General features: G+C 55.6%; 1 protein-coding gene across 8 annotated transcripts; it reads left to right on the top strand.

Moving 5' to 3' along the window:
• The first annotated feature begins 296 nt into the window (after positions 1-296).
• On the top strand, positions 297-23,449 carry FBLIM1 (filamin binding LIM protein 1). Of its 8 annotated transcripts, none has more exons than XM_047727487.1 (9): positions 297-318; positions 6,154-6,209; positions 6,630-6,899; positions 12,538-12,707; positions 13,194-13,311; positions 15,306-15,475; positions 17,657-17,835; positions 18,651-18,768; positions 21,951-23,449. In XM_047727487.1, exons 3-9 carry the CDS (start codon positions 6,650-6,652, stop codon positions 22,062-22,064), a joined length of 1,119 nt encoding a protein of 372 aa, XP_047583443.1. In that variant the 5' UTR covers positions 297-318; positions 6,154-6,209; positions 6,630-6,649; the 3' UTR covers positions 22,065-23,449. The 8 variants fall into 8 exon arrangements, with proteins under 8 accessions (XP_047583443.1, XP_047583440.1, XP_047583439.1 ...); XM_047727484.1 differs by lacking the exon at positions 297-318 and adding an exon at positions 1,844-1,928 and having other exon boundaries at positions 6,157-6,209; positions 6,571-6,899; XM_047727483.1 differs by lacking the exon at positions 297-318 and adding an exon at positions 1,846-1,928 and having other exon boundaries at positions 6,571-6,899.
• Positions 23,450-24,263: the final 814 nt, after the last annotated feature.

Here is a 24,263-nt window from a genome sequence, read left to right as displayed (position 1 = left end):
ACCCCAGGTCTCGGCCACCACAGCCCTAATAAAAGATTGAGCTGCTTTGCTCAGCTGCTTGGAAGAGAGCTGGTCCAAGGCAGGCAGGACAAGAGGAGGGAGCAGGAGCTCTCTGAGCCCGCAGACAAAGGGCATGTGTTCCCATCCAGCACACTTCCTGGGTTTCCCTTACAGGAAGCGTGGCACCTGCCAAGGTGACATGGACACCCCTCCGCCCTCTGGGTGGGTGTGGGGTGTGGGACCGCCTTCACCAGAACACTGTTCCACCCAGGCACAGCGACAGAGGTGGAACAGGTGGCCAGGGGTGCTGGACAGCAGGGGAGTGGTGACAGCTGGACCCACCACATAGCCCTTCCATCTTCTCCCTTCCCAGCCAGTCTTAGCTCCCAGCAGATGCCTAGAGGCCTGGGCCCTAGAGGGAGTCAGTGTGACTTTGGATGAGGCCTCAGATCAACTTTTGGTGCCTCACTGTTCCATCTACCGGACAGTGAGGTGATATCATGGCTCCGGGGATATCATGACAACGAGGGAGGGCAGCCCCATTTTGATCTGTTTTAAATAAGCTTCTGGGTCACGAAGCACTTGAAAAGGGGATTCTAGAGCTTAGAGCATTTGCAAACCCCTGGATTGCATCTTCCTCCTTAAGGTCCTTCCCATCCCTGGCAGTCAGCAGCCCCCTCCTTCCTCCTGGGGAAGTCCTGGGGCAGTGTGCTCCAAGCAGTGGTGCAGGCTGGGGAGGGAGCCTGATTAAGGCTCCGGCAGCCTGGGGTCTGAGTCTCCTGGGCCCCACAGGGCTCTACAGGCCTCAGCTTCCACATTGCGGTGGGGGGGTGGGGGGGTGGAGGGTTCCTCTGACCCTGGCTGGCTTGGCCCTCGGGTGTGGCCTTGTGCCTCTCTGGGCCTCAGTTTCCTCAACTGAGAAGCAGGAATGACCATTCCTGCCACACAGGGCTGTCCCAGAGATTCCATGGAGAGATCTATACGTCAGGCGCCTGCCACCTGGGAAGCCTCTACCTGGGGCTACTGTTGTCGTTCTTATGGAGTCCCTAAAGGCTCGAAAGTGGGCAAGGGATTGAGAAAGGCTGGGATGAGGAGGAGGAGGAGGGGTGGGGGAAAGAGATGGGGTACCCAGGTGCCCGCCTCACAACCTCCATGAGCAGCAGCCCCAGAGCCATCCCGGCCAGGGTGACTGCAGCTTTGGCCCCGGGGGAGAGCTCAACCCTGCCTGGCCTGCCCCCAGATGGCGCTGGGTCCCGCACTCCTCTGGCCTCAGCAAAAGCTTTAATCAAAAGAACAATCTGTTTGCCTCTGAATCAGACCCAGATTCCTTTTCCCAGCAATGTTCCCCAGGCCTCCAGGGACCCAGGCGGCCCATCCCCGCTCCACTCCTGTCCCAGGGCCCAGGCTCTGCTTCCTCCTCCCCCTTCTCCTCTGGCTTGGGTCAGGGAGTGCAGGAGGTGGGAGGGAGTCAGAGACTGGAACCAGGGTTGACAAAGCAGGTGATCCGGACTGCCTGCTGGGCTCTGTCTACCAGGCTGCCTGGGAGCCTGTGCCCCCCCTCGACCCCCTTCCCTCAGGTGGGGACTGGGACCCCACTGCGGAGGGCTTAAGGGTCCACCCAAGCAGTGATGGCAGGTCAGGACAGCAAGCTGAGATGACCTGCTCCGCTGGGCATCTGAGACTTCCAGGCAGGGTCACCCCCTAAAAAAGCCCACTGACGACCAGTGCTCTTCTCTCTGTCAATGCCGTCTTTTATCTGGCTGAGCCCCAGCGGTAAGCAGCCTTTACCCCCATTTTACAGATAAGAACCTGAGACTCCAGGAGGCAGAGTGCCTGCCCTGGGGTCAGGGAATTGTTAGTGAATGGCCGGTGGAACCCGGGTCCACCTGACACCTAGGACCCTGGGAGATCTCAGGCCAGACTCAGGTGTAAGTACCCTCCCCCCAACCCCCCCAACCCCCGACGGCGCAGGTGGGGCCACCAACCCAGGAGACCTAGGGAAGGAGGAGGGGAAGGACCGCGCAGGGCGCACAAAGGCCCCCGGGGGTGGGCAACAGGGGAGGCCTCCCACCCCAGGCCCGGGCCCAGAGGACGAGAGAAGTGGTCCAGGGAACAAAGGGCGGGCGCCGGGGGCGGCGCGGGGAGCGGCCTGGCAGGTGGGGGGGGGGCAGGTACGGGCCGCTTCCGCCGGCCGGAATCCCGGGCCCCCTCCCCCTAAGCTTCACCTTTTATGGTAAGGCGGCCGGGGCGGCGGGGCGGAGGGAGCCGAGGGGGCGGGGAGGGCGGAGGGGGCGGGAGGCGCCGCGCCGCTCGCGGCTCAGCTCGCTCGGGCGTCGGACCGGAGCCGCTGGGGGCGCGGGCGACGCAGGTAAGCGGGGCGCGGGGCGGGGGGCGCGGGGCGAGCGGGGCGGCCGTCCTTCCGTCCTAGCCCCGGCCACACACAGGTGACAGCGCGGGCGGCCCCGGGCCGGAGCCCCTCCCCGCCCCCCACCGGGACCCCAATTCCGGCGCTCCTGCAGGGGGTCCGCGGGTGGGCGGGGGAGCCGTCTTGGGTCCCGGCCCCCGGTCACTGTCCCCGGAGCGGGGGAAGGGCTGGTGTCCCTGCCCCGGAGCGGGGCGCCGGGGGAAGAGGTGGGCAGGGCGGAAGCTCCCGCACAAAGAGGACAGCGTCCCGCACATGGATCGAATTAAAGTCCCCGGCGGCGCCCCACAGTGACCCGGCCAGCCGCCCGGCTGGGCTGCTTGCGGGAGGGCGCCGGGTTTCCGGAGCTCCAGGGAGCTTCGGGACCCTTCACCCAGCCCGGGTCAGGCGAGGGCAAGAAGGGGCCCCAGGGCCGCTCCTCTCGGGGCCTCAAATCCCGGTCGGGTGCTGGGAAAGGGTGTGCCGTGGGGCATCTTGGCGGGGATCCTCCCCAGCCCTGCTCTCGGGACCCTGGGAAGAGCCCGGGCAGCTCCCAGATTCCTGCTCTTAATGACGGAAGCCAAGTCGAGTCCTCTCAGGCGCCACCCCCCCCCCCCCCCGCCCCCAGGCCAGCCTGGCCCCTGGGGGCTCCTCCCCATCAGGGGATGGGTAACCAGCTGGCCTTCTCTTTGGACCTACCTAGTACCAAGATCTGGAGTGCTCTCTCTCCTTGGATTCTCTGAGCTAGCCACCTTTCAGGACAGACTTTTTTATTCTCACTTTAGGAAAAAACTGAGGCCCAGAGAGGGCCAGTAACCTGCTGTGGGTCACCCAGCAGGGAAGAGGTGGGGCTGGGTGTGACTGCAGCTCCCTGTGTTTCCTTGGCTTCCTTGAGGTGGGGGAGAGGGAAACGGAACCCCTACCCAAGGCTGCAGGGCCCTCTGCTGGGTGTTGGCATGGTCTCCCTCCCACCTCCAGCAAAGTGTCATTCTGAACCAAGCGTAGATTGCTTTGTCCAAGTATTAGAGAACGAAGCTTACAGGTGGTTCCAGAAGTTTTTGGAGGGGGTTAGAAGGAGTAGGAAGGAAGGGAAGGAGGGGGCACTACCGGGACAACCGCCAGCTCAGCCAGCCTGTCCCCTGCCCTGGGCTGCAGCCTAAAGCTGGACGGGCTGGCTGGCTGGCTGGCTGGATCTCAGCCTCCTTCCTTCCTCTTGACAGGAAATGACTTTCTTTCCCTTTGTTCCCACTTTCTCTGCTTACCCAACTGGATCTCAGATTCCCCCTCTGAGGGAGGAAGGATGAGGGCAGAGGGTCTCCTGGGTGCGGCTGGCCAGTAGCCCCTCAGGGAGCTTTCTCCCACATACCCCTCTCTGGGGTGACCTGGGAGCAGTGGGACCTGAAGGAGGCTGAGGCTCTCTCTCCTAGCAGCCCTGGTCCTGACTGACAGGCTTTGAAAATCCCCAGGGGCTGGGGGTCGGTGGGGCTTCCCCTGGGGCCTGAATTCCCTGAAGGAACCGCAGGGAGGGATGAGGGGGGTGTAAAGCTGGCCAGCTGTGAACATCTGGCGTCAGAGCTAGGACATTTGCCTTGGATGTTTTCCGAGAAAACCACAGATCTGACTTCCCGAAGGGGTGGGCTGGGGTGGAGTGGGGGTCAGAGCAGGGTCGGAGGGAGGTGGAGGGGGCATTCACAGCAGTCTCTGGGGATGAGCCCAGAATGCACTGGCCACAAGAAAATCTATCTGGATTGGGCTTTTCTGGGGTGAGAACAGCCCCGAGGATTTGGAGGCGCCCGTACCATCCAGGGAAGGAAAAGTGTGTCATCTCAGGTCCAAGGACACCCCCCTCCTCCGGGACTCGGGTCAAATGATGCTCAGTTAGAATTCTGAGTCTGCCAAGGCTGCTAAGATGACATGGAAAAGTCCCTTAACCTCTCGAGGTGTCCCATGGAACCACCTGTAAAGTGGGGACGTCAGGGGCTGGGTTGCAAATGAGGTGTGTTTAGAGGCTCAGAAAGCGCGAGCCGCCGTGCCTGGCACAGAACGGGCCCTTGGTCAGTCGGTGGCCTTGCTGTCCTTTCTTGGATGTGAATCTCTCAAAGCTGCTGACCAAAACAGACTCTCAATCTGGTAACAAAGTGTAAAGCCAAAGTGTCAAACCATACAGTTTTGGATGACGTATGACCAGGGCGGCAGAAACAAGCCAGCGTATATACTCCCAAACATCCCTTACCGAACAAGAAACAAAAGGAAAGGATTTGAAAAAGAACTTTTAAAGCTTTCTTTGGACGTTGATTTCTTTCTTACTTTCTTTTTTTTTTTTAAAGATTTTATTTATTTATTTGACAGAGATCACAAGTAGGCAGAGAGGCAGGCAGAGAGGGGGAAGCAGGCTCCCCGCCGTACAGAGAGCCCGATGCGGGACTCGATCCCAGGACCCTGGGATCACAATGCAAGCGGAAGGCAGACGCCTAATGACCGAGCTACCCAGGTGCCTGCACCCGACCCCACTTCTTGATTATCACTCGCTGGATTCCTATTTATTCTCTCCACACGCCTTTGGAGCCACATCCAGGTGGCTCAGCTGGAGAGTGGGTTAGAAAGAGGGGAGACGCAGCTTAGAGACCCAGCTCAAACTGGGCATCAGCCCTGGAAGCAGAGGTAGAACCTTTGACTGAATGTGGTTGACTTGCCTTCCCCCGAGACCCGAGGGGCCCCACCTCAACCTTGGCCTTGGAAGCAGCTGTTTGGGGTCACCACCTAGGGGATGGAAAATGGGCTCCTTGACATCAGGTATGCTGCCCGGCTTCCAGATCCGTGCTCTGATGCCCACGTTGGACTGGGGTCACAAAGATTATAGGCACAGCTGAAGTCACATGCAGTCACTTGGGGAGGTAGGGGCAGACGTGGTGACAGGGCGCCGACATGTCCCGTGATGGGCTGTCATCACCCTGAGGAAGCAGACGCTGCTCCCGGGAGGGGGTCAGGAATCACGGGAGGCTTCGTGGAAAAGCTGGGCCTCTAAGAAAAAACGGACATTCGCCCTGTGGGGGCAGGGGAGGAAAAACAAGGGGTGGAAACTCTCCAAGGCTGGTAAGAGAAAAAGCTAGGAAAGGGGCAGAGGTCCAGGATGGTCAAAAAAGAAATCGAAGGGCACCAGGTTGGCTCAATTGGAAGAGTGTGCGACTCTTGATCTCAGGGCTGTGGGTTCAAGCTTCATGTTGGGCATAGAGATTCCTTCAAAGTAAAATCTTTTTTAAAGAAACTTTTAGGGGCACCTGGGTGTCTCAGTGAGTTAAGCCTCTGCCTGGGGCTCAGGTCATGGTCTCGGGGTCCTGGGATCGAGTCCCACTTTGGGCTCTCTGCTCAGCAGGGAGCCTGCTTCCTCCTCTCTCTCTCTGCCTGCCTCCCTGCCTACTTCTGATCCCTGTCAAATAAATATATAAAATCTTAAAAAAAAAAAGAAAAAAGAAAGAGCGTGGGCCTGGATTCAAATCCTGGCTCTGCTGCTGCGTGACCCTGAACAAGGGACTTCACCTCTCTGAGCCTTGGTTTCCGCGTCTGCTGGGACAATCCTAGCACCTCTCCGCCAGTGACCGGGAGGACTTGAAAGTGAGTGAGCAGCAAGTGCTTAGGACGGTGGGTGCATAGTAGGTTTTGACCCACCATAGCTCGCATTGAACTTCTGTCCTCTCCGCCTCCTGGAACCCAGCCCTGATGCTCTGACGGGTTGCGCTGTTTCCTTCTCACAGCAGAGCCGGCCTGGACCCGCAGGGACTTTGACCCTCGGGGGAGAATTGGATCTCAGGTGAGGGAGGTAACTGGGGTGTGGCCCGGTGGCAGGGGGTTGAGGGGGGACTGGAGGAGCTGCTCCCTCCTCACACTTCTCGGATGAGGAAAATTAATCATTTGTGAGATGAGCAGGGCAGGGCTGCCCTTTGCTTCCCCCCCCGCCGTGCTCAGGTTGGGGGGAGGGACAGTCAGGACTGCTGGGTCCCCTCCCTGTGGCCCGAGTCACCTGGTGGACACTTGCCCTCCCCCGCAGGACATCCCCAGTCCCTTCTTTGTCTCCGCTGGGGCCTGGGCCAGGCCCAGGGGAGTGGGTGCTCCTGTCTATTAGGAGAAGGGAGGCTCCGGGCCCAGGGATGTCTGTCTGTCTGTCTGTCTAGGTGGAACACAGCCCTGGGCCTGAAGCCCTGCCCCAGCCTGAGCCACACTCTGTCCCCAGCCCCGCCAGGAACGGAGACAATGGCCTCGAAGCCGGAGAAGAGGGTCGCCTCGTCTGTCTTTATCACGCTGGCCCCCCCGCGGCGAGACATGGCTGTGGCCGAGGAAGTGAAGCGCGCAGCTTGTGAGGCCCGGCCAGGCCGCCCCTGGGAAGCCCCTGCTCCTGGGAAGGCACCCGGGGCTGGCTCAGCAGGGAGGCCCAGCCCCTGGACCCCCCCTGCCAGGGGGGCAGCCACCAGGCCAGCGGTATCCCCTCAGCTCTCCAACGGAGGTAAGAACGTGAGGGGACCGGGCAAGAGGCTGTGTCAGAGGCTGCACAGAGGCGGGGAGGCAGGGACTGGCTCTGGGCTCTTTCAGGCATCCATTCATTCCTCGAGCACCTACTGTGTGCCAGGCAGACTCAAGCCCACCCGCGCGGGTTTGAACCCTGGCTCTTCCACTTGGCTGTGTGAGGTTGGCAAGCCACATACCCTCTCTGTTCCTCCGTTTCCTAATCTATAAAACAGGCATCACGATAGTACCTTCCTCAAAGAATTAGGGGAATTAATACATATGTTTGGGTCTGTGCCTGTCATGTAGAAAGTGTTAAATAATGTGTTACCTACTGTTACTCTTCTGGGCCAGACACTTGGGACGTGAGAAGAAAGACAAGTCTTTCAGCCTACATAAAACTTAAATCTTTGCGGGGAAACATGAACACAATACATAATGTTGGGGAGACACAAGGGCTCTACACGAGCAAAACATAGAGAAGAGGTGGGAGGTACCAATTTTTTTTTTTTGAAGATTTTATTTATTTGAGAGAGAAATTGCAAGAGAGAGAAAGCATGAGCAGAGGGTGTAGAGGGAGAAGCAAACTTCCAACTGAGCAGGACTCGATCCCAGGATCCTGGGATCATGACCTGAGCTGGAGGCAGACGCTTAACTGACTGAGCCACCCAGGCGCCCCAGGAAGTACTACTCTTTCTGGGGCAATTAGAATGGCTTCTCCCAGCAGGTGACATTTCAGTCAGCTAAGACCTGAATGACAGGATAGAGCTGGCCAATGGGAACAGCAAGTGCAAAGGCCCTGTGGCAGGAATGAATCCGGCACATTGAAGGACTTCAAAGGTGGTTTTATTCTCTCTCTCGAACTCTGCCATTACACTTGCTGTGTGGTCTTAGGCAAGCAGTTGGTTTGCTTGGTTTCCTCCTCTGGAAGATGGAAATTTGGTCATGTATGTGACGCATCTGTCACAGAACGGATATACTTCATATAAGGCTGTTCCTTTGCCTTGTGCTCGACTCTGCTGCCATGACACCAGAGAGCCTTGGAGTCTCCACTCCATGGAGTCTTAGCTGTTGGTTTTGTAGAAACAAGGAAGGAGGACAACCCAGGGGCCTGGGGCAGGGGGATGGCTCTCCTTACAGGACCCCAGGCGGAATAAGGAGGCACGGAGATGACAAAGATGAGCCCCTGGAGTTCCCCCGGGTGCCGAGTCAGGGGTTCTGCTGTCCCCCAGCAAGGTTAGGGTAGCCCCGTGCATCCGTCACCACAGAAACACCCTAAAGACCAATAGGAACTGCCAGTTCCAGGGGCCAGAAAAGGGCAGGAGACATAGACACTCATGTAACATGCCTCTTCATATGATACCATCTTGTAAACTGATCTGTCCTTCCTAACCACTCATCCCAAGAACACGGCCTCCTCCAGCAGCTTCCATATAGAACCAAGACCCCAATGACCAGAATTCACACAGCAGGATGTGTGATCCAGTGGGAAAAAATGACGTCCCTTTTGGGTAGGAGAGGGAGTCCAGAATATATAGTGTAGACGCCCCATTGCCAACATTTCCACGATGTATTCATGGGTTGCTGGAATACCAGAAGGTCTTGGGAGTGTGGTAACAAAAGTGGACCTTCCCTGGGAGCGGGGGCACCTTGCCGTGGCTGGTCAGCTGGTCTGCCATTTTGTTTGCCAGTGGGGCGCACGGGCAGAGCTTAGGGAATCTCGGGGTTCAGTCTCGCCTGAGTGAGACAAATTCTAGGCGAACATCTTGGTCAGGAGTCTGGTCTGACCACAGCACAAAGCGGGCCCTGGGGCCACGCCAGCTGCAGGCTGTCATCTGACACCCCAGCCAGTGCTTGTCTTGGGAATCCACACGGGTTTTTTTTTTTTTTTTTTTTTTTTTTTGGCCCTTTCATCCTGAGAGAGGTTCCCACCTTTCCCTCCCTCCATCCCCACTCCCTTCTAAAAGCCCACATGCACAAAGCCTCACCAACTCGCATTCAGAAGTCAGTTTTTCTCTTGGCTTCTCTTTGGAAATCTGCGCTTCCTCCTGCTCCTGGCCAGGGGATCCCGGTTCAGCTGGGGCCCCTCTGCACCCTGCCTGCGGGCCTCCAGCTGCTGCTGCCCGGCTTGAGTTCCTGTCCAGGCCCGGACCCAAGAGAGGTCCCAGGAGAGGCCTGGGGGCTCCGGCTGCCTTTCCGAGAGATCCGGTTCCTGACTCACTTTCAGCTCATCTGGAGCAAGGTTCTCACACCGGCCTCGGCCTCGGGAGGGGGCTTGTTCAAACACAGCAGGCAGGCCAGGCCCCACCCTGGGTGTTTCTGATTCAGCAGTGAGGTGCCCCCCCCCCCGGAGAATTTGCATTTTCTTACGCATTTCCAGATAATGCTGATTCTCCGGTCTGGGGACCCCGGTCAGGGAGCTGTTGTTCTAGCCTAAAGGCCTTAAGCAAGTGAAGCTTGGGGAGCAGAAGAAAAGTTTTCCAAGTGTGGTCTTTAAACCAGCAGCGGCGTCTTTCACCTGGGAACTTTTAAAAAATGTCAATTCCCAGGCGCTTCCCCCAAGCCCGCTGAGTCAGGAGCTCTGGGGGTGGGGCCCACCTTCGGCATCAGAGGATTCTGTGGCTTACTCATGGGTCTAGAATAATCCTCCCATCCCTACCGGCCCTCAGTCCCTGGGAGAAAGGGGAGAGGCTCATTATCTTTGTCGAATGGATGAGAAACCTCTAAGCCCAGAGAAGTGCCCCAGTGAATCAGCAGCGAATGGGACCAGAGCCCCATTGGGTTTGTGGGGGGCAGGGCCTGGGCACTTGCTGTCTGCTTTCCAGGGGTGTCTAAGGCAGTCCTACCTTGTGAGGCCTGGCCTACCTTGTGCCCCAGAGATAGGAGGGGAGCCGAAGGCTGATTCAGACCAGACTCCCTGTCCTTTCTCCCCAGGGCACTATGTTTTTTTTAAAAGATTTTATTTATTTGGCAGAGAGAGACACAGCAAGAGAGGGAACACAAGCAGGAAGAGTGAGAGAGGGAGAAGCAGGCTCCCCACTGAGCCAGGAGCTGGATCCCAGGACCTTGGGATCATTGACGTGAGCCCAAGGCTGACGCTTAATGACTGAGCCATCCAGGCGCCCCTCCCCGGGGCACTATTAACAGCTCTGTCCCCACTGCACGTGGCAGCCATCAGGCTTTTCAAGTCCAGCTTCCCTCCTGACCCCCAGTCACCTCCTCCGGGGGAGCTGGGTACTGCCTCGTTGGAACAGGGGTGGGAGTTGCAGCATATAGGGAGCTGTTCCTGGACAGAGCAGAGCCTGGGGCTGTGGCCAGAGCTGGGCTATCCTCAGCCGTCCTCCTCCCTCGGTCTTCCCTAGAGCCCCGGATCCAGGCCCCTCCCCTTCTGTGAACCTCTGTAGACTGCAGCTTTCCCATGAAGAATTAAGCTCTTCTGGGGTGCCCGGAGAGGCCTGAGTCTCAGGTGGCTCAAGTCAGGATCCCGGGGTCCTGGGATCGAGCCCCGCGTCCCCTCTCTGCACAGCGGGGAGTCTGCTTCTCCCTCTTCCCCTGCCTGCTGCTCCCCACTGCTTGGGCACACGTGCTTTCTCTCTCTCAAATAAATAAAATTCTTAAAAAAAAAAAAAGTTAAGCTCTCTTGCACTAACCATGAAAATAATGTCATGCGGGGGTGTTTTTCTTATGTATGTACGTGTGTTTGTTGTTGGGTGGTTCTTTTTTTTTTTTTTAAGATTTTATTTATTTATTTGAGAGATGGAGATCACAAGTAGGCAGAGAGGCAGGCAGAGAGAGAGGAGGAAGCAGACTCCCCACTGAGCAGAGAGCCCGATGCGGGGCTCGATCCCAGGACCCTGGGATCATGACCTGAGCTGAAGGCAGAGGCTTTAACCCACTGAGCCACCCAGGCACCCCGGGTGGTTCTTTTTTTAATTTAGTTTTTTTTTTTTTTCGAGAGAGGGAGAGCATGCATGTGAGTAGCGTAGGGGAAGGGGCAGAGAGAGAGAATCTTAAGCAGGCTTTGTGCTGAGCCTAACTTGGGGCTCCATCCCAGGACTCTGAGAACATGACCTGAGCCCAAATCAAGAGACGCTTAATGACTGAGGCACCCAGGCACCCCGGGTGATTCTTTTTTAAAAAATTTTTATTATTTATTACTTTTCAAAAAAGATTTTATTTATTTATTTGAGAGAGAGTGCATGTGCACAAGCATGAGGTGGCAGAGGGAGAGAGAAAAAAGGAGAAGCAGACTCCCTACTGAGCAGGGAGCCCCATGGAGGGCTCGATCCCAGGACCCTGAGATCATGACCCGAGCCAAAATCAAGAGTCAGTCACTTAATCAACTGAGCCACCTAGGCACCCTTGGTGGCTCTTTTTAAAATTTTTATTATTTATTACTTTTAAAAAAGATTTTATTTATTTATTACATAGGAGAGAGAAAAAGCACAAACAGGGGGACCTGTTTGCAGAGGGAGAGTAAGCAGAGGGAGAAGCAGGCTCTCCTCTAAGGGAGCCTGATATGGCGCCCAATCCCAGGACTTTGGGATCATGACTGAGCCAAAGGCAGATGCTTAACTGACTGAGTCACCCAGGCATCCCTAAAGTCTCTTAATTCCAGGGAAGTTTCCCCTTTCTTTTTCTCTCACATGCCATTGACTTTTTGCAGAAAGTAGGGTCAGTTTCTGTAGAATGTCCCTGGTTTTTTCCCTTTGCTCCCTTGGTGCCCCATTCAACTCACCCCCTCTCCCAAATTTATCATAAGTGGAGTTAATTCTGGAAACCTGATGAGATTGGGTTTGGTTCTTGCTTATGTTTGGGGTTTGTTCTGGTCAGAACATTCCATGGGTGTACCCTTACCTGTCTACAACCTAACACGAGCCTGAAGACCCCTAGTATCTGCCTGGGGTTGATCCGTGGATTCAGGTGGTGACAGTCTGACCCCTCTTCTGGAAGGTTCTCCGTCCGCCTTTCAACTGATGCTTTCAACACTCGATAGGCATTACCTGAATCAGTTATTTAACCTAGATGGTGGCTCCCACACCTGAGTGGCATATCGTCACTGGGAGGGTTTCTCCTGCTGTCAATGGCTGCACACCCCCCACGCCGCGCCCCCCCCGCAGGTTCCGATTCTCCGGATCCAGGGCAGATCCAGACGGTGCGTTCCTAGACATAGTTCCAGGCACTGTGGCTGCTGAGCCAGGAACCACACTTTGAGAGCCGCAGCCTTAGGGGCTGAGTTTGCTTGTACTTTGACAGGGACCTTCTAGCAAGGATTTGGGGCCCTCGAGTGTCCAGGTAGGGAGGGCTGTTATGGAAGGTTCTGACAGCTTCTGTTTTCTGAGCCCACACCACGTGCCATCTCCCGTGCCAAGTCCTTCCCATTCTCACGACAGCCCGGAAAGATTGATACCCATGTTTCCACTGAGTAAACAGACCCAGAGAGGTTAAGTGTCTTGCCTAAGGACACACAGCAAGTCAGCAGCAGAGGCAGAGATGGAACCCAGGTCTGGGGGGCCCTGGACCTGAGCTCTTGGTCCCCATGCTGTATGGCCTTCTGGGTAAGTGCACACCTTTTCTGTCCACCTGCGGAGACTCAGACTCAGACTCAGACTCAACCCTCTCTCTCCTTTTGGTTGCAGGATGTTCTCTCCCTCCTCCTCCCTTGGATAGTGAGGACGCACTCCCCGACCTGGACCTCCTCCCTCCTCCACCGCCCTCCCCTGATGAGCAGCTCCCTGCCTCGATGGGAGCATCACTCATTTCAGACTTAGAGCAGCTGCGTCTGCCCCCGCCCCCGCCCCCACCCCAGGTATGGGTCCCCCCACCCCCGTGGAGCCCCAAGGTCCCCAGGGAGGGGGAGGGGGACGGAGAGTCTGCGTTGTCCCTCTTCGAAACTTTCAAGCTGGTAAAAGCTGATCCTGCTTTTCAAGGTCCCTGGAGGATGGGTGCCATACCCTTTTCCTCCTCAGTTACCCCCTTTCAGCTCTGAGAAGATAATTTTAATCCCCTGCCCTTCATAGAGGCCATCGTAGTAACGGGCAGGATTCCAGGCTAGGGAAGAACGATTCCAGAAGATTCTTCAGAAGTGGACGGAAGTAGCTTTGGGCCCCAGCCACTGCCGTCAGCCTTCCAGCGGAGTGACATTCGGTTGCTTGCCTCTCTGTGCCTCCGTTTCCTCCTCTGTAGAGCGGGGCTAATTGTGCTTGGTGCCATCAGAGGAAGAGCAGAGCTGAGAGGGCTGTGTGGGGTCCCCACTGGGTGACAGCTCCCCGGCTCTCCCCCTGTCGCCCCATAGTCCCTGACGGAGACGCCTCCGCCCCAGCCTCGGCCCGGTCTCGCCAGGCCTGTGGAGGACGAGCTGCCACCTCCCCCAGAAGAAACAGTCGGCTTCCATGAGAGAGAGGCGTCCACAGGTACGGGCTCAGGGCTGGAAGACTTCCGGGTGGTCCCCAGGGGCCCTCACTGGACACGCAGGAGCTTCCGAGTGAACTAGGAGGGCGGGGCCCCCAGCATCTGTCCCACTCACTGTTCAGCCATGCGCCTCATTCCTGTACATCAGTTTTATGTCTGTTACCTTAATCTTTTTCCTTTATAACTAAAATCCATTTTTATGCTATTTTTAAAAATATTTTTACATTTTATTTATTTGAGAGAGAAGTGGGGAGAGGGGCAGAGGACAAGAATCTCAAGCAGACTCATTCCCCGAGATCTCACGACCCCGAGATCATGATCTGAGAGCCTAAGTCAGGAGTCAGATGCTCCACTGACTGCGCCCCCCAGGCACCCCGAACTGAAGCCCATTTAAACATCGATCAGCAAATTGTGCTATGATAGCAAAATGCCTTGGATTTTTTCACTGTTTAAATTTTTGTTAAGATTTTATTTGTCAGAGAGGGGCACCTGGGTGGCTCAGTGGGTTGAGCCGCTGCCTTCGGCTCAGGTCATGATCCCAGAGTCCTGGGATCGAGTCCCGCATCGGGCTCTCTGCTCTGCAGGGAGCCTGCTTCCTCCCCCCTCTCTCTGCCTGCCTCTCTGCCTACTTGTGATCTCTGTCTGTCAAATAAATAAATAAAATCTTTAAAAAAAAAAAAAGATTTTATTTGTCAGAGAGAGAGGGATCACAGGTAGGCAGAGGGGCAGGCAGAGAGAGAGAGAAAAGTAGGCTCCTCACTGAGCAGAGAGCCTGATGCGGGGCTCGATCCCAGGACCCTGAGATCATGACCTGAGTGGAAGGCAGAGGCTTTAACCCACTGAGCCACCCAGGTGCCCCTCACTGTTTAATTTTTTGAACACATAGTGTTCTCACATAGACAAAATAAAAAGAACAGAAAGACATACAGTGCAAAGTCTCCCCGTTGAGTCATCTGTGTGTCTCCCGCTTTCCTGCCAGATGGGCAGCCTCTGTAAACATCTCCTGTATCCTTCCAGAGACATCTGATGCATATGCAAGCAGGAGTCTGGGGCCCCCCCCAGCCCATTTTCCCACAAATTGTAGCGAACTCTCAGCTGTTCTGCACTTTGCTTTCTTTCCTTCAAACACCTTAGAGCTCACACCACACCCGAACATAACAGGGCTCCTTTTTCACAGCTGTATAGTATTCTTCCTGGGGCCCTGCTGTATGCGTGTAGCCAGCTGCCTGTGGATGGGCACTTAGGTGGTTTCTTGCTCTAACAAGTAAGGCTGAGATGAACTGTCTTTCACGTGGGTCATTTTGCCTGCGTGCGAGTTTGTGAGAGAAATTTCTAGAAGAGGAAATACCAAGGCCAACGGGTACATGCGTTTGGTCCTCCCGATCTGCACCACTCCCCCCAGCAGTGTCTGAGGGCATGACCCCCTGCAGCCTCCCCAGGCCTGTGTCTTAGCCATCTACTTAGCAGCTGCTAAGTGCTTACCAGGCACCAAAAGCCTTCTCTACTCCACGGTTATGATATAATTCTCTGGCTTCTTCTAGTCTTATGGTTTCAATTGTCACACTTAGATCTTTGATACATTTGGAATTATCTGGGCATAAAGGTGTCACCATGGAACCTCCTTTAAATTTTTACAGATGGTAACCCATGCGTCCCGATTCTGTGTCCTTTAATTTAGGCTTTTTTTTTTTTTTAAGATTTTATTTTTAAGTAATTTCTACAGCCAACAGGGGGCTCAAACCCACAACCCCGAGATCAAGAGTCGCACATTCCAATGACTGAGCCAGGCGGGCACCCATCCCCGATTTAGGCTTTCAGGGGCTTTTCACATTCCTTTTTATTGCTCCTAAAAGGAGGCCACACTCCCAACCCCACCCCCACCCCCCCACCCTGGGGCTCGAGGCAGAGACCTAGCACTTTAGGCTTGTCCTGGGTGGTGCCTGGATACAGTTCTCCTAGGCCAGGTGACTGACAACCGGTGTCTCCTCCACCCCAGATGTCTGTGCCTTCTGCCACAAAGCCGTGTCCCCCCGAGAGCTGGCCGTGGAAGCCATGAAGAGGCAATACCACGCCCGGTGCTTCACGTGCCGCACCTGCCGCCGCCAGCTGGCCGGGCAGAGCTTCTACCAGAAGGACGGGCGGCCCCTCTGCGAACCCTGCTACCAGGTAACCCCCACCCCCGCGGGTGGCCTCCGGGTGCCAGGCACCATGCTGGGCCCTTGGAAGGTATCCCGTTATTTCCTTCCCCACAGTAATCCTGGGAGGCAGGCGCAGGGACCCATTTCACAGATGAGGACATTGAGGCTCAGTGAGGGGAAGGAGCTCAGCCAAGGTGTATTAGTTTTCTGCGGCTGCTGTGGTAAATCCCCACAAACTTGATGACTTCATGCAGCACCCATTTATCCTCCTACGGTTCCGGAGGTCAGAAGTCCGTGGGCAGGTCTGCACCCCCTCCGGAGGCTCTAGGGGAGAATCTGTTTCCTTACCTTTTCCAGCTTCTGTAGCTGCGTCCCTTGTGTCCCTTGGTTCCTTCGTCCACCTTCTAAGTCAGCACAGTGGCGTCTTGCTTCGGTGTCCTACTTCCTCCTCTCTGTCAGTTCTCCCACTGCCTCCCTCTTACGGGGACACTGGGGATGGCACTTCGAGCCCACCCAGGATCCTCTCCCCATGTCAAGACGCTGAACTCAATCATATCTGCAGGCCCTTTGGCCATTAAAGGTAGTCACGGGTTCCAGGGATTAGGACCTGCGTGTCCTAGGGGCATGGACGCAGCCTGTCACACACGTCACACTCTGGAAGGTGGTGGAAGGTCGGGGGGCTGGGCTTCTCCCCCAGTGCTGCCCAGTTTCTGGAGCCCGTGCTCTTGCCTCTCTCGCCTGAAGCCACAGTTTCGAATGCACAGAGGTACCTGCATCACTTCTGAGTACCAGAGGCCATCTGGGAGAGCTGATTTGGATGCCACGATGTTAGAATTGCCAACCTTCTGATGGCATGTGGTGCGCAGTCTGCTCAGACATGTCCCCTGGCTGTGTGCGGATCTCCCCTTATTCTCATGAGTCGGTAGCACCTGGGGGTCTGTGTTTTTTACAAGTCTCTCGGGTGATTCTGATACACACACTGCAGTTTGAAAATGACTGATTCCAAGTGTTAGAATATTTGTAGGACTAGCTAGTAAACTCCAGACAATCTGGTGACCGTCTCAAGACATCACCAAAGTCAGGAGGCACCGCGGGAGCAGCAAGGAGCCAGGCCATCCGCACCCCATCCCTCTGACCCCATCAAATGATAGGGGGAGATAGCCTTATCCTCTTCCCTCTGCTTACAGCCAGGCACGGGTGAGGCACTGAGGGGAAATGGGCGAGGGTGTGCCGACAGCTGGAAACAGCAGGTGGAAGATTCTAGGCAGTGTTCTAGGGAGAGAAGGGCTGCCCCCAGGACAAGGAGAGAGGAGGTTCCCACCAAGTGGGAGCAGAGACCAACACATCTATCTGTCGGGATGAAATCAGGTTAAATGAACAGGAGCCCAGCCAGGAAGGGAGGGGACCAGTCTAGAAGAGAAGGTGGACAGGCTGGAAGGTCTTTGCTCTGCGTCAGTAATCTCTCTCTCTCCCCACTCCCTCCCTTTCTTCTCCCTCCTTCCCATTCCCTTTCTCACCCCCCTCATCCTCCTCATTCCAGAAGGGATCTGAGGAGCTTGTAAGAATGCACAAATACCTATAGTAAATGGTGTTGTACACTTAAAGATTTGCTAAGAGTATAGATCTCATGTTAAATGTTCTTACCATAATGAAATTTCAGAGCTAGATAAATCAGAAGAGAGGAAAATCAAAGTAGAAAGGGGGATAAGGCCAGAGGGAAACTTAGTACCCCAAAATATATGACTAAAAGACCCCTATAGTCATTCCTTAAAGTAGGACACAGATTTTGACTCTGAGCTTCCCAGTGGCCAAATGGAAAAGGGAAAGAGTTTTGAAATTTATTGTCTATAAGATCAAAAGCACACCAGTTCTTCCCAGAATTCCGTTTCCTGACTGTGAGGTTTAAGAGAAATTTCCCCTATGGGCCCTAGTGGACACTGGCCATAAGCAGGTCCTAGTAACAAAAAATGCAGTAATAGCTCCTTGGCAGGATTCCTCACTGTAGGCCCAGGACAGAATGCTAAGCTCGATTCACTTTAACCAATGGTAGAGGTTTTGGGGCGGTGGTTATGGGCCGATTGCATGAGCGAGAGTCCTTCTCTATAGCCCTGTGCTTCTAGGCCCCTGCGGGTTGCCAGCTAGAAACCCCTTGCTGCTTGGAGTAGGCACAGCCATGGGATGGCTCTGAGGCAGTGTCCCTCTGTCCCAGGACACCCTGGAGAAGTGTGGCAAGTGTGGCGAGGTGGTCCAGGAGCACATCATCAGAGCCCTGGGCCGGGCCTTCCATCCTGCCTGTTTCACGTGCGTTACCTGTGCCCGGTGCATCGGGGACGAGAGCTTCGCCCTGGACAACCAGGATGAAGTGTACTGCCTGGACGACTTCTATAGGTATGAGAGGGGGTCTGCATACTGGGTAGGACTCGGCCAGAACAGAGAAGCCTGGCCCAAGCTCTAGGGGCTGGAGCAGAGCATTCCTGCAATTTCTGGGCTCACAGAAACCTGTCTGCCTGGTCCACACACCCTATATTTGAGCACACACCTGCTTCTAGCTGAGACCCCACATACCTGCACTGTGCCAGGCACTTCACGTGAGTTAGGCCCTTTAACCCCCAAGCCTGGCTTGTCAGGCAAGTACTATTAAGCATTCTCTTTTACCAAATGTGGAAACTGAGGCAGGCAGCAGACAAACCTCTGGTAGGTATGGAAGTTCCGATTCAAGCCCTGAGGCTGCAGAGGCTCCCCTTGGAGCTAGAGCCTTATGAAACCGTAGCCCCAAGCTAGGACACCTGTCAGGCTAAGTCCCTACACTGGGGTTGTACACTGCCCAAGGGGAGAGACAGCTGTGTCCGTTCAAAAGACAGGGAAAAAGAAGAAGCATTGACCCACAATACCAGATAAACGAAAGGGGGGGTCAGCCCCACTGAACACACATGAGATTTCTTGCCTTTCTAAAATTCAAAAGTTCCCCAGTCACTTCCTTGCCTCGAACTAATTATACCCTGGGAAGCCGGGTCTAATTACACCAGTCTCTCCATCCGCTCCTGCCAGGAAGAAAGAGGCTTTGTGGCTGTGGCTGCAGGTGCAGTCACATGGCAATGCGTCCAAAATAGCTCTGGGAGGCGAACTAGCGCCGCCCCAGCTCCCACAGCTAATTTCTGCGGTCCTGGCCAGAGCGCCTCAAGCATGGGTTCCCTTCCCTCTAGGAAATTTGCCCCTGTGTGCAGCATCTGTGAGAACCCCATCATCCCTCGGGACGGGAAGGATGCCTTCAAAATCGAGTGCATGGGGAGGAACTTCCATGAAAACTGCTACAGGTGTGAGGTGAGTGGGGCGGTCAGGAGTCAGGATCTCGCTGCTGGTGGCCCCCTGCCGCCCCCAACCCAGCCCTGCCGAGAGCCCACGGGATGCCAGTGCAGCGCTGGGCGCCGGGACACAGGGACGAGTCAGGGTGGGGGCTCAGCTGCCAAGTGCTCACCGCCCAGTAGCAGAGACAGATAAGAATGGAGATCATTAGAAGCAGTCTATTAATCAGAACTCTGAGTTAATGATAAAAACCAAGCTCAGGGCCCCTGGGTGGCTCAGTGAGTTAAAGCCTCTGCCTTTGGCTCAGGTCATGATCTCAGGGTCCTGGGATCGAGCCCCGAGTCGGGCTCTCTGCTCAGCAGGGAGCCTGTTTCCTCCTCTCTCTCTCTGCCTGCCTCTCTGCCTACTTGTGATCTCTCATTCTCTGTCAAATAAATAAATAAAATCTTTAAAAAAAAAAAAAAACCAAGTTCATCCTGCTTTCCTCAAGAAAGGGAACTCATTGATGAGATCATCAGGGCATCTCTCCGTCTCTCAGTTCTGCCCATTTTGTGTGTTCGCTTCATTTTCTCTTCCTGGGGGCTAGCATCCTCTACGAGGAGAGGGATACAGGCGTGGTCATCCTTCCAACCTAGAAACCCCATCAAGGAAACTGGTCCAGTCTCAAGAAGGCCTCTGATTGGCCCAGCTTGGGTCACATGAGCCGATCTGAGCCAATCACTGGCCGGCGGGCTATGATGGACAATCCCTGAGTCCAGGGAAGCAGGTCCCCAGGAGACAGAGGAAGAGTTGCTACAAGCCTCGGAAAGAGGAAAGGGATGCTGCGGAGTGGAGGGAAGCGAAGATCGGAAAGCTGAAAGCTGCCCAGCACAGGGCACCCACCCATCCCCGCCTCCCCCAGCTGCAGCTTCCCCTGCTTGCTTCAAAGCTCCGCTGTCACCGTCTTGAAATTCTTCCTCTTCGAACAAGGGGCGCTACTTTGCCCTTTGCCCTGGGCTCTGCGATTATGTAGTCGATCCTTCTAGGGAGACTCTGAGTCCTTCCCTGCCTCTTCCTCTGTCACCCCCATGTTAATGATGTGTCTTCTCTGGTGATGGTGACAAAGGTAGCAACCTTTTTTTTTTTTTTAAGATTTTTATTTATTTGATAGAGATACAGCAAGAGAGAGAACACAAGCAGGGGGAGTGGGAGAGGGAGAAGCTGAGCAGGAGCCCGATGCGGGGCTCGATCCCAGGACCCTGGCATCATGATCTGAGCCAAAGGCAGACACTTAACAACTGAGCCACCCAGGTGCCCCAAGGTAGCAACCTTTATGGTGCCACCTAAGTGGGGTGTCTCAGAGGACATCTCTTAGCCAGCCAGTGAGTAACTCCAAACATTTACCTTACTTTGCCGTATTTAAACACATGCATGGAGCCAAGAGGCTGTTTGCGCTCAAGTGACAAGGAGGCTTGGTGGAGAAGTTGATACATTGCTCCATATTACGTTGTGTGTTGGTTGTGGTTCAAGGTCCAGCTGATAATACATCTTGCAAGAACAATGATGTCATTTAAGTGCTGTTATCACCACCCTAGCCCTCATTAGGCCCCATAGCGATTAGCCTTGCCCTGAGCCTGGCTGGTGAGCAAACAAACCCTCCCTGCGTGCCCGTGGTTGGCTTGGCGAAGGCAGCTATAAGCATCACCCAGGCTGCTGCTCTAAATCCGGGCTCCGGCTCTAGCAGTTACATTTTAGAGGGGAAGGCTTGAACCACTGTGGCCCGGAACTGATCCGGGGTGCTGTTTCCCCAGACAGAGAAATGGGCTTCAAGGTGCCACCTCAGATGAGGAACAATGGGGGAAAAACACGGGGCCTGAGAAAAGTGACTCCAACTCTGGTCCATCAGACCCAGTTCTAGCCAGCTCTGGGCCACCCCACAGCTCCCTCACAGACTGTGACTCCATCATAGATGAGGGGTTTTATCCCTTGATTCTAATTTAGGAGAGGTCACATGTGCCCTTTTGGGACCTGTTTGGCACTTGATACTCCAGAATGCCGAGCAAGTAGCCTTTACAAGAGTACAGATCCCTTGACCTTGTATGACTTGAGGTGCAGTTGCAGGGAACAGACACACGAGGGCGCCATTCTCCTCTGGCTGTGCTGGGTTAGGACAGCAGTAGAGACCCCAAAGTTGTCTCTGTGGGGACCAGCCGCTCTGGCCTGAGCCATGCAGCTTCCAGAGGTTGCCAGCTGAGCCCTGATCCAGGTCTCCGGACCTTTCTTTTTTTTTTTTTTAGTTTCTTTCTTTTTTTTTTTTTTGACAGACAGAGGTCACAAGTAGGCAGAGAGGCAGGCTCCCTGCCAAGCAGAGAGCCCGATGTGGGGCTCGATCCCAGAACCCTGGGACCATGACCTGAGCCGAAGGCAGAGGCTTTAACCCACTGAGCCACCCAGGCGCCCCGAGGTCTCCGGACATTTAATCGTTCCCATTATTGCACTCCAGCGTGTGTCCAGGGGAGGCCCCCAGTGAGGTGCGGGCAAAACGGTTAAGTGGGCAAATTTCAGGCCCCGAATCCCCAACCTCCTTGGTCTGAAATCCTTTGGTGATTTGAAAAATCGGAGGTTTGTGCCAGTGTTGAAGCTGTGCAGACAGGGCTCAGGCTAGAGACCTGTCCTATCCCAGTCCAGAACCAGCTGCCTGGCCTGGGGCGAGCCCGTCGTTCCCTAGACCTCAGTTTCCCCAGCTGTGAAGTGATGGGACGGGACTTGATTCAGTAATTCACGCAGCAGACAGTTATCGTGGGCTCGTGGGTGTACCAGAGTCTGGCCTAGGCGGGATCTAGCAGGAAATGGGGTCACTGCCTCTCAGAGCTAGCGTTCTAAAAGGGCTGCTGCTGGGCGATCGCTAAGGCCCTTCTAGCTCTTCCCGAGATCCCTCAGTGTCCTCAGTTCTCCCCTTGGCTGACTCCGCCCTCATTGCTCACAACTCCCTGTGGATGGAAGCCCCCATGGGCCTCGTCTTCCCTGCCCAAGCCCGGGCCCAGGTGTGTCGGGAGGATGGAAATGAGGGGCCTCGCTCCCGACCCTCCGGGAGTACATTTGTCAGTTAATTTCATCAGCAAGCGCGGGGGGGGGGGGGGGGGGGGGGGGTCCGCCCCGTGCAGGCTCCGTGCTGCTTGCTTGGGCCTGGGGTCCATCCTCTTGTGTCTTGTTTCCCGCAGGACTGCAGGATCCTCCTGTCCGTGGAGCCCACGGACCAAGGCTGCTACCCGCTGAACAACCGCCTCTTCTGTAAGCCGTGCCATGTGAAGCGGAGCGCCGCAGGGTGCTGCTGAGGGCACCCGCCGGGGCGGGGGGACCTCTCCTGACTCAGTTTGCCTTTCTGACCCACACTTGCACACTCTCCTTCTGAGCCGGGACAGGGACTGGCCTGTGGCTCTGCCCACCATGTTGGGGACATGGGGGCTGAACCATCCCAGGCTGAGCCCCCTCCCCGCTCAGAAGTGGGCGGTTGGCAGATGGTGCTTCTCAGACTTTCCACTCCTCCTCTAGCCTCTGGGCTCTGGAAGGCTTCCATAGCCCAGGGCTCCCATCTCCGAGGCTCTCGCCCCTCTCAAGCACTGGCCTTGACCCCCACTTCCATGGGTGAGTTGGCATGAGTTCTCTAGATGACACACTGTGTCCCTAGCAATGACACTTTAGCTGTCCCTGTAGGAGATACTAAGAGCAGCCCTGGCTTGCAGGACTGAGCTGTTTGGGTAAACCTCCAGGGTCCCTTAAAAAGCCCCCCCCCTTTTTTTTTTAACAAATTTGAGATTTAAACGGTGAGAAACATTCTTGGGACTTGGGGCGAGGTGGGGATCTTGGTAGGAAAAGTCTCATAAATGTACAAGAATGTGGCCTAGTGGTGGCAGCCTTGGACATCTCACCTGGAGGACATGTCATGCTGACGTGGGGACCAGGTATGAATCTGAACAGTAGGAGAGGGTGGTATACGCTGACATACCAGGGATGCTGGCCACCCCTCTGCCCTGCCTTCGGGCGCGCCTCCCGGTGCCACAGTGATTCGCCATTAAGTGCCGGTTGTCCAGAAGCTCTGAGTGTCCCTCCAACAGCCTTGACTGGGGCTGTGTACGCAACCCCCCACGCATGCACACACTCTTACAGGACAGGACTGGGCTGTCCCTTCCGCCTCCCTGTTTATCCCCCGCTGTGTCCCACTCGGACCCTCCAACCCAGGCTACCCTGTGACCACTGCTTCCGCAAGGCCGTACCTAGAAGATTCTTCTCTTTTAAGGAAAATCACTTCTGTTGCTTCGTAACTTCTGAGACGTCTTGTAGGCATGAACAGATGAACTTTCCTCCCTGGAGTGGTCTGGGTGCACCACGCTCTCCTCTGGGATGCCCTGGCCTCCAAGTACTGGGAGGATCTCCTTCTGGAGCCCCTTAGGGGCCTCAGAACTGAGCCCAGCTTCCGGCTCAAAGCTTGGAGAGTGAGACCCAATCTCCGGGCATTCACGTACCACCTCCACAATTCTTGTAACCGAGGACCTCCTGTTCTCTTCTTCCTTAATATTTTCTTTGACTCAACATATTTTTTTGTTTTACTTATTTCAAACTTTAGTCTTATGCTAAGCAATATATCCTGCCGTCACATCTTATGTGCTAGTTATGTTTTTTCCTATTACACGTGAAAATAAACGCGTACCTATTCAAAGTCTGTCTGTGTTCCAACTAAGATCTCTAGGGAAATGCTGGCCTTCGGCAGTAGCAGGAGAAATGTTGGTTGGGTGTCTGTTCACTGTGGCACGAGTGTCCAGGCGGCGCCTGTACCTCGTTCCCCCAAACTGGGGCTCAGCTCAGCAGATGGGGGGACTCGTGTCCCTCCCCCTGCCCAGTGACGAAGACTTGCCTGCAGCAGCCGACCCCCAGGCATGCTGGTGCACCGTTCCCAGACACAGGCCACCAGCAGCAAGAGTGGCTTCAGGGTGCCCAGAGCGGGGCCTCTGTTTTGGGAGGCCCTCCAGGGCCGGCAGATCCTTTCACAGAGTCAACGTCTCCCCTCGGGTTGTGGTGTCTGCACACGAACAGAACGTCACCCTCCACCCTCGCAGGGACAGCCTGGCTCACTTGGCGAGCGTAGCTCTGGAGAGAAGGGTGCATAGAGTAGTGGCCTTGGGGGTGCTCAGACCTGGCTCTTGTCCACTCTTAACAGTGTAAAAATGATCAGTCCTGAGCCTTGATTTTCCTCATTGGTAAAATGGGAACAATGCTGACCTCTATCACAGGGGGTTGTTGTGACCGAAAGAAAGGAGTATCAGGCAGGTGAGGGTTCACTCCCAGGGCTGGCTGGCAGTTTTTAGCATTCATCTCTGGCCCTGTGATGCCCGTCAGAGACTGCTGGGGACACGCCCGCAGCGACAGAGCTGGGTGTCCCATGCTGCAGCACCAGAGGCCACATGGCGCAGGGAACCGCGGGGCGTCTCCCCACGCGGGCGTTAGTGGGGACTCCCAGGACTCCAGGATTCTCGCTG

This window comes from Lutra lutra, chromosome 4 (genome assembly GCF_902655055.1).
Source record: "Lutra lutra chromosome 4, mLutLut1.2, whole genome shotgun sequence".
Lineage (NCBI taxonomy): Eukaryota > Metazoa > Chordata > Mammalia > Carnivora > Mustelidae > Lutra > Lutra lutra.
This window is presented reverse-complemented; position numbering and strand designations above follow the sequence as displayed.